This window comes from Drosophila miranda, assembly GCF_003369915.1.
Source record: "Drosophila miranda strain MSH22 chromosome Y unlocalized genomic scaffold, D.miranda_PacBio2.1 Contig_Y2_pilon, whole genome shotgun sequence".
Taxonomy (NCBI): Eukaryota; Metazoa; Arthropoda; class Insecta; order Diptera; family Drosophilidae; genus Drosophila; species Drosophila miranda.
In genome coordinates, this window is record NW_022881614.1 from 1,809,141 (window position 1) to 1,818,085 (window position 8,945).

General features: G+C 45.4%; 1 protein-coding gene and 1 pseudogene across 1 annotated transcript; both read right to left on the bottom strand.

The window, feature by feature from the left end:
* Nucleotides 1-542: 542 nt before the first annotated feature.
* On the bottom strand, nt 543-5,774 carry LOC117192701 (serrate RNA effector molecule homolog). The gene is given in 8 exon segments (XM_033397438.1): nt 543-822; nt 1,709-1,813; nt 1,879-3,878; nt 3,954-4,020; nt 4,696-4,972; nt 5,038-5,222; nt 5,282-5,431; nt 5,666-5,774. Coding segments are annotated over 7 exon segments (2,847 nt in total). The 5' UTR covers nt 5,422-5,431; nt 5,666-5,774; the 3' UTR covers nt 543-749.
* A 976-nt stretch (nt 5,775-6,750) lies between these two features.
* On the bottom strand, nt 6,751-7,576 carry LOC117193369 (annotated as a pseudogene).
* Between the last annotated feature and the right edge of the window lie 1,369 nt (nt 7,577-8,945).

Genomic DNA, 8,945 nt, shown 5'->3' on the forward strand with positions numbered 1-8,945 from the left:
ACTGGCTTACTGGACATGCACCAACTTCATCTCACTGGGATAGGTGGCCGCTGTGTGTGGAATTCGTTGGATTTCCGCCTTCAGCCCTGTTGGAGCTTTGCCAGCGCCCTGGCTTTAGTTTTTTACTACGCAAATACTACGAACCAAATATTTAATCATATTTAAGAGTCTTAATGAAAATTTCGAAGAAACCGAAATGATTTTAAAGTAAACATTAAATTTTTACATCTGATGCCAGCCTTCTTTCGCGCAGATCTTGTGGAGTGGCTGCGGTCCTTAGTGCTCGAGTGGTTTCCAGATTGGCAAAACGCTAGTCAATACGGGTGCGATACGTCCCATTCCCTCACGTTTCACTGCGACGTCGGTACTTGCAACAGTGACTCCTAGGGTACATGCACAGAATTGCATCATTATTCGAAGTCGGAGTTAAGGTCTTCTCATCCTCATCCAAGATCATTCCCCTTGAACGACCCACCGCTGCATCTTCATCAATCGGTGCAATTTTTAGACCCGACCCAATTAACGGTTGTCCTCGTAGAGAATTCTGGTTTTCTTCAACTTTATTTTGCTGTTTTATCCGTCGCTGATTACAAAATTGAACCGTACAAAACATTCGGCAATTGGAAACAGATAAAGTTACAATTACTATAGCACGTAGGTTGCATTATGAGGGGACTTGATCAATGAAGGCATAATATATAGTAAATACAATTGATTTAGATTTGATTGTACACTAGTAGCTCTATAGTCTAGTACGGCTCTTGTGGCGCGTCCAAGTCCCGGTAGTGTGATCTGTGTGATCGATAATCAAAACCACCGGGTCTGTAAGCAACGAGAATGAACGAGAAGGAATTTAGATATTGTGTTGAATATTACATGTTTATTTATTTAGTATATAGATTCGCCCTTTCGGCAACGTCATCTCTGAACGCGATTTTATTTATAGTTATAGTCGGTTTCTAAATACAATTGGCAAATCATTGTACACGAAAACAGATATCGGTATTCATATATAAATCAGCTTTATAATATATGTATATATGATTGATTGTTCTTTCTTGCTAGAATTGTTTGAGTCGAATGTTGGGTCGAAACAGGATCATTAGATCAGATCAGATTTACAGATCATTTACATTGCAGTGTAATATTTTTTCATGTGTGTACTGGTATTGGGCTAATCAACTAGTCAAATATATCGGAATTTAAGGGCGCATCCAAATCATGGTAACCGACAAGCCGGCGGTGGTGTTCCAAAGGCAATTCCCTGCAAAAAATTTGCGACACAAGAAGATTGTGACAAATTTCGTTTTAGACCAACAGAAACAACAAAATATAGGAAACAAAGACGTTAAAGAGGGCGATCTAATCATATCTGAGAGGTGACTAAGAACTGAACAGACGCTGTGTGGCGGCCGCTTCAAGCTGGCCATTCCGCAGCTCGGTTCAATTCTGTTTCATGGGTCATCTTCATGATACCACCGAGGATACAGGGATATTTTGAAAATGGAGCAAGGAGAAAGTGTAGTACGTTTAACGTTTAAATGCTGGAGAGGGCAACCTCTCAGGGATAATAGTTGAGAAAACAAATCTCCTAAGAAGCTCCGTTAGGAGAGTGAATGTGGATCGCATGAGAACCGAAGCCATTCCAAGTTATAACGCGCTTAGACTAAAAGTAGAGTTAAGGCAAGCGAGTGGCTCAAGTACTAACCTGCGAGCAGGTGGGAAGTGGCGTCCACCACGGCCACCCCCCATCATGTGGCCACCAAAGCTATACGGCATCCCAGACATTGGGGTATACATCGGCGGACGGTATCTGGAAAAAGAAATGCACATTTATTCCGCGATCGAGGAATTTGAATATGATTGCGTTGCACTCACCCTCCGGGCCCACGAACAGACTCCGTTTCAGGGCGCTTGACGCTGCCGGGGTGCTCTGGCAACTGTGGACGCTTCGGGTCGCGTAGATAGTTGTTGAAATATTGCACCTCCTTGCGGACCTCATCAACCTTTTCCTCATGCTTGTTGAAAATGTGCTTGCGGATAAATTCGGGTCCCTTGAACTTCTTTCCCGAAAGCGGACATAGCCATTTGTCCTTGGCCAGCTCCTGAGTGTTGGCCTGCACAAACTTCTCCACCTCAGTGTCGGCATTTTTTGCACCGAGATCCTTGATCTGATCTTCGCTGAGCAGCGCGGTTTTGGTCAGAAATTGCAGAAGCTTACCCTCGTAGGACTTGATGTATTCATTGAGCTCGTTGCTGGTGACACGAGAGGGAGCTGGGCCACGGGCGTGGATGATGCCACAGCGATTGGGCATCTCGTCTTCGTAGGGGTACTCGCAATGGTTGTAGTAGTCCACCGAGTGGACAATCCGTAGGTACAGCACTAGACGATCCAATACCGACAGCAACTGCTCGTCCCGTTCGATGGGCTCGCCCTCACCGTCCTTGCGTTCGCCGGAGAGGCCCAATAGCTCCTCCTCCTCGGCGGAAGCCTCTTCTATGAGGTAGTCGGTGATATTCTGAAGCACAGGATTCTTAGAATTGAAACCATAGCTAGAGCCGCTTCCATTGGCAGCCGTTGCCTCCGAATCGTTGGCAGGCGAGGGCTTGCTAAGGGGACCTTCGGACCACAGCTTAAATTTCTCATCCAGATTCATGACGATCCGAGCGCACAACTTGATATCTGATCGCACCACCTGTTTGTGGGCAGTGATGCCGTTGGCTGGACGCACTCGCCGAATCAAGTCGCGATTCACAATGGCCCCCATTTCGCAGTCGCGCAATCGCTGATTGTTCAAGCTCCAGCAAATCTCTTTGATGTTGACATCGCGTGTGAATGTAATCCAGCCGCGACGGTACCAGCGACGCTCCACCAAGGGATCTGCTATGGCCGTTCTCAAATACCCGCTGAAGCGGCTGCAAAGGGCCTCGATCTCGGCCTTGGTTATGGACGGAGCCAGGTTGCGTAGGAAAATCGATGAAGTGCGGTGCATGGCTCGCGTAGGATTCACTTTGTCTAGGTCAATGGTTACTGGTTTCACCTCACCTTGGGCATCCCCAGTCTCTGGCTCAGCAACACTTTCCGCTTTGGCCGCATCACCATCTTCCTTTTTTTTCTCATTATCAGATTTTGGCGATTTTTCTGCCTGCCTGCCGTCCTCCTTAGCTTCACCCTCGACCTCAGGATCAGCAGCGGACTTCTCTGCGGATGTTTCCTCTTTGGGACTAACAGATCCCAGCTTTGCCTTAGCTGCTTCAGCCTGATCATTCTCAGCCTCCGCTTTCTGTTCGGCCCTCAGGCCATCCTCAACATCATATTTGGCCTTAAGCTTCTCGTCGTCCTCCTCCTCCTCTTCGGAGGAGCTGGAGCTAGATTCAGATTCAGATGAGGAGCTCTCATCGTCGCTGCTGCTGTTTCGCTTGCGCTTCTTGATCTTCTTTTTCTTTTCTTTCTTCTGCTTCTGCTTGATCTCCGGAATGGGCTCGCTTTCTTTTGGCTCTTCCTCCTCTGGTTTTTTGGGAGGCGCATCTTCAACTTCAGCGTCATCCCAGTTCTCAACGTCTGAGTTAACAGGCTTTAAATCAATTCGCTGAGGCGAAACAATCAGTGGCAGATCATCTTCCTCCTTCTCTTTCTTGGGACTCTTGGGTGTATTTTCGACCACCGTGGTTGGATCAACTGACTCCGGCTTCCGGTCGAAGACTAACGCCTCCTTGGGCTTTTCATCGAGAACCTTGAGATCCTCATCGGTGCCGCCTTCCAGCTTGATAACACAGGTGTCCAAGACCTTGATCAAAGCATCGCCATGGGAGGAGTCTACCTTGACGCTGCCAATGGTGCCATTTTCTAGGAGTTCCACAAACACATCTGTGCGTCACTGAGAGTCTCTGTAGGGAGAGTGGTCTTAAAAAAAGTGGTCTCAAAATGATTCTCGTAGATAAGATAATAGTACCCGCAAAAATCCGCGCTGCTCCTCGCTGCGGTTTACACTGTCCTCGGGATGGTATTTGTTCTTGAACCTGAGGGAAGACAAAAGATTTTTCAAGTGATTATTTGGTGGTGGTAAGTAGAATCAATTCCTGACGGTAAAAAGAAAAAATTCTGCGCATCAGTCGAATTTCTACATTTCGCTTATCCTTTTCCGGCTGTTGGCAATAGGTTTAGTAAATGATTTACTGGGTTTAGATAGCGATTGTTTTTGTTTTGTTTTTGTTATTACCCAAAGTCTTACCTTTGATGGCTTTGCGCTTTCGTTATTTATAGGAATGTGATATATGGTTATTTTGGGCTTTCGCTCTACAATCGAATTGAAATAAATCGCGGTTTCAAAATATAAACACACCACGGCATTGCTCGCCGGGTAATTAAGACTTTAAGTTCAAGTTATATCAGTGATATCAGACAGCAGCTCTGCAAAAGCGGCGCAGATGCTCTCAGGACTCTGTCTCACAAACCCAATAAGCTGCAGAGAAAAACTTAATAATATACAAACAGTTATGAATTGAGTGGCGTGGCGCACAAGGAAACAGGCAAATAAGAGAAACAACGCAAGGGATTGCATAGGTGGGAGGGTATAGATGGGGATGGTAGAGATAGATCAACCAAATGAAAAGGAGAGTGCACTGCATCAGCATTGGCATTGCCGTTGGGCGATCACTCGTCGTAGGAGTCCAGGCAGTGGGCTAGCTACTAACCATTCCTCGTCCTTGTGGGCCACAAAGAACTCGTTCAGCTGCTGGCGCTTGAAGTCCGTCTTGTACTCCGTGTACTTGCGCATCACCTCGGAGTCGGAGATGTTCTCGTCCTGGGTGTCAAGGAACTGTTTCAAGTTCAGCATCGCCGGCTGAGTCAGCGTGTCTCCCCCGATTATTGGCAGCTCTCGCACTGGCGGAGGGTGGCTGGCGTGGTGGTACGCCGAGTGCATAAACTGATAGTGATCGGTCCATGCCTGCATCAGATAGGGGTCATAGCCTGCAATTATGAAACGGTAGCAAATAACAACATATGCTTTCGTTAATTTTTGCAGGCGAACCTACCACCATATCGAGGACCTGGGCGCCCATCTCCGTCACCCCAGTCAGAGCGCATACGTTTCGGTGGGGGCACGGGGCGAACGGGAGAGCCGTACCGTGCCCGTGGACCCGGGCCACGGTAATCGCTGTAATCGGGTCGATGACGCGGTGCTCCGCCTCCTCCAGCACCTCCACCCCGGAAGGGATTGCTGTAATATGGAGAAGAGCAGTTTAGTGGTGGGCCTTTGCTGGCGGACAGGCCACTTACCGCTCCGACCATTCGTCCCGGCCTCCTCCAGCACCACCTATGGGGCGACGCTCGTCTCGGCGCTCAGTCCGATAGCTCTCGCGTTCTCCACGAAACTTGTCGCGCCGCTTGCGGTCGTACTCATCATCCGAATCAGCCATTGGTGGTTGTCTGAAATCAGGAATGGATGCGGATTGTAGTAAAAGTGCTTCCGCCATAACCTCAATTTTCTTCCACTTTCATTCACTTTTACCAACAAATTAAAACAGTTCTTCAGTTTCTACACATAAAATCACTTCGTCTGGTTTTTAAGTAAGCATTTTTAGGTATTTATTTACTTGGTTTATGCATAAAAGAATACACAAGCCGCCATCTTGCCGCTTGGCAGAAAACCAAATAGCTTACGTGTTTTGTTTCGCCAAGTCCGCGATTTCTTTAGGTGGAGAACTATTGACAGATGGTTGCACTAACTTTATTCCTTAATAATTGCCCTTTTTTTGTCATCAGAGAAAATACACTAACCTTATTTAAATAATTTTAATTTTACTTTAATTTTTTGGCAGAGCCCTGCGCGTCAGTGTGACCGTAGATCAGGCTTAGCCCGCTTAGGCCCCCCGTATTTAAACAGTTCAACGACTTGAGGTATATGGCGGAAAATATTACTGAATGCACATTTTTCTTGTAGATCCATGCCATCTTTCTTCTAAACTTAAAAACACACGAATTCTTTCACCTGAACTTCGCTAAAATGATTTTTTCATTTTCGGTGATATATTAAAAAAACCCCTGGTCTACAATGGGTTAATCTATCTCCGGTAAGGCTTGGAAGCCATAATCCTCGTTTTTGATATTCCGTCGAATATTACTAGCTAGATAGAACCCTCGGCGCTGCCCGCATAATGTCATGGCATTGATAGATTAATTTTCAACAAGATATGTTAAGTTTATTTACTCCCTTTTATTTAATTTCTTCCAAAAAAGGTTTAAGCAAAATATACATAGTCAAAGCACAAAAACTTAAGAGAGTACTGAATGGAATGTAAGTTTGCCTGGAATGTTACGTTATTGTTGCTGGACTACGAGTATTGTTGCTACGAGTATGGACATATTTATACCATATTTCATTTAATTAACATTAAAATTCTGTTTTTTGATATATATATTTATATAGATATACCGATCCCGATACCTATTCTTGGTCCCTGTCAGAAAAACAACTAACTGCAAAATATATTTTAAATAGCCTTAAATTAAAAATTGATTAGTTTCTGCATATATTGACGTCTTAGATGACAAACATTTTCTCAATTTTATAATATCCTTTTTCCAAGTACTAGTACTGACTAGTATAAAAGTACGTTACATTTCAAATCGAATTTGATTTTCCACACAGCCTTAAAATTAAACAATTTCCACACTTAAATGCTCATTTGTTATTTATTATAGGTATGATAATTAATAATGTTTAAATAATTTGTTCGGTTATTTCGTTCGCTTGCAGCTCTTCAGCTCTTCTCTAAAATGTATAGGTAGGGTGCGGCCTGTTCTTCGATCCATTCAATGTGTGAAGTGATACTAGTGTACACTCCGGGAAATCCTTCCCGGCCACAGCCAACACCCCACGAAACGATGCCCACCAACACACCATCCACAGCCAATGGCCCACCGGAGTCACCATTGCAGGAGTCCTTTCCACCCTCCAAGTAGCCGGCACACAGCATTTCCTCGGTGATGGTGTAATCCTTAGTCAGATATTGATCGCCGCATGCACTTCGGTCGACAATTTCTAGCTCCACGGCACGCAAAAAGGCGGGCAACGCCTCGTCCTCCTCGCTTGCCCCATCCGCTGACAACAGCATGTGCTCCCGATGTTGGGGCCTCCAATGCCAAGGGTATGGGCTGCACGAGGCCCGAGTACTCCAGTGGCTCTCGGGTTATGATCAAGCCAATGTCGTTCACATAGGTCTTCTTGTTGTAGCTACTGTGATAGATCAGTTTGCTGACCTTCACGCCAATCTCATCCAGATCGGCAATCGAGTTCTGTCCTGACACGATGCGAATGTACGAAGCGTAACGTCCCTTTATGCAGTGGGCGGCAGTTAGCACCACATTGGGCGCGTAGATGCTGCCGCCGCAGATGTGGAGCAGCATGTACGTCTCCAGACGAACCGACACCTGGTAGGGGAAGTCCGAAATGTCCGCCAGGTCCCCACCTACGATGTGGGTGCTGACGGAGGCGGATCGGCTGAGGGCTACTAGGGACAACAGGCCCACAAGAATAAGTCCCAAGCGCACCGACATTTTGCACAGTTTAAAGCAATAAAATCGTTCGACTCGCGGGTTTTATATAGACGTCTACATTCTTCTTATCGCAGGCCAAAACCGGGAATATCGCGATCATCCTCCGATAGCAATTTTGGATTTCCATAAAATGTAGCTTCGATATAGTAAAGTTTATAGGACCCACAGCCACATGTGTGTTTTATATCCATTATAAACAGCGCTGTGCTGGTCGGTAGTCTTCTAAAGACCTTTCTACAATAAGCCAAAACAATGATATGGGAAGGAGCCTAAAGCGGATTATCAGCGAACTTTTTGCTTGAGTCACGGCCCCATTTTTTTCTTCATCGCACTTTACCCTGGCGCCTACGAAGATGTCTGGGTCTCCGCTAGCCTTGTAATCTTTGGTGGCGAAATCGGTACACTACAGCATGGAACAGATAAGAGGCGAGCGACTAGCCTAAGCAGAGATTTAAATAATATTAACTTAGTAACGTGGAAAGCAACACAAGAGGCGATAGTCCAATCACGGCGGTAATCATAATGATTCAAAGAAAACGATTGAAAAAAGGGTAGCGGAGCGGATTTCAAAAACGATTATTACGAATGTGGAATTACTGGGAATTTTTCTTTAAAGAAACGGACAAGAAGTTAGAATATGCTTTGTTTAGATACGAGTTTATAATAGAATTATTTGCCTAAAATGGTAGCACAAATTAATTGTTCAAATTGGTTTTTCGCGGAAATGATTCCCGAATATTTATCTGGTTGGGCATTTATAATGACGTTAAAAGCTCAAAGCTTAATGCTATGCAAATTCTTACGAATATGTAAATAAAATTAATTGATTTAACTGCTAGGCGGCTACAACTGGCAGGGAACCCTTACGGAGGCTGTGCTTGGGACTGTGCTTAGCGACACGCGACTCACCTTTGCCATTAGCTTGAGGGTCTACGTCTACTCCTTATATCCCACATTGTGTAATCTTGGTACGCAGTAAATTGGCAAAAACCAGCTCTGAAGAGTCGCTGAAATGTGTACCATAGGGATATGTTGGGATGTGTTTGTTCCCATAAATATGGCTATTGTATCGGGCCATATCAAGAGAAAACAAAGATTGAAAAAATGGTTAATTGATTGGCATGCCACTTGACCAACTCGCAGCCAGCATTATTTCCACTTCTAGCTACTTATCACTTCAAGAGCCGACTAGTTAGCAATTACTACCTACAATATTTTCCCCCTCCCGGCTCACGTACGCGCACGCCATTGAAGGTACGACTACGAGTATTTTGTGCGTCTTTTTTCGGCATAGTGCGGTGTGTGATGTGTACTCGAAAGCCGAGCTTGATCGAACCAAATCGGTTATAAGTAGAAGCCGTCCCGCTGGAGATCCCGCATTTGA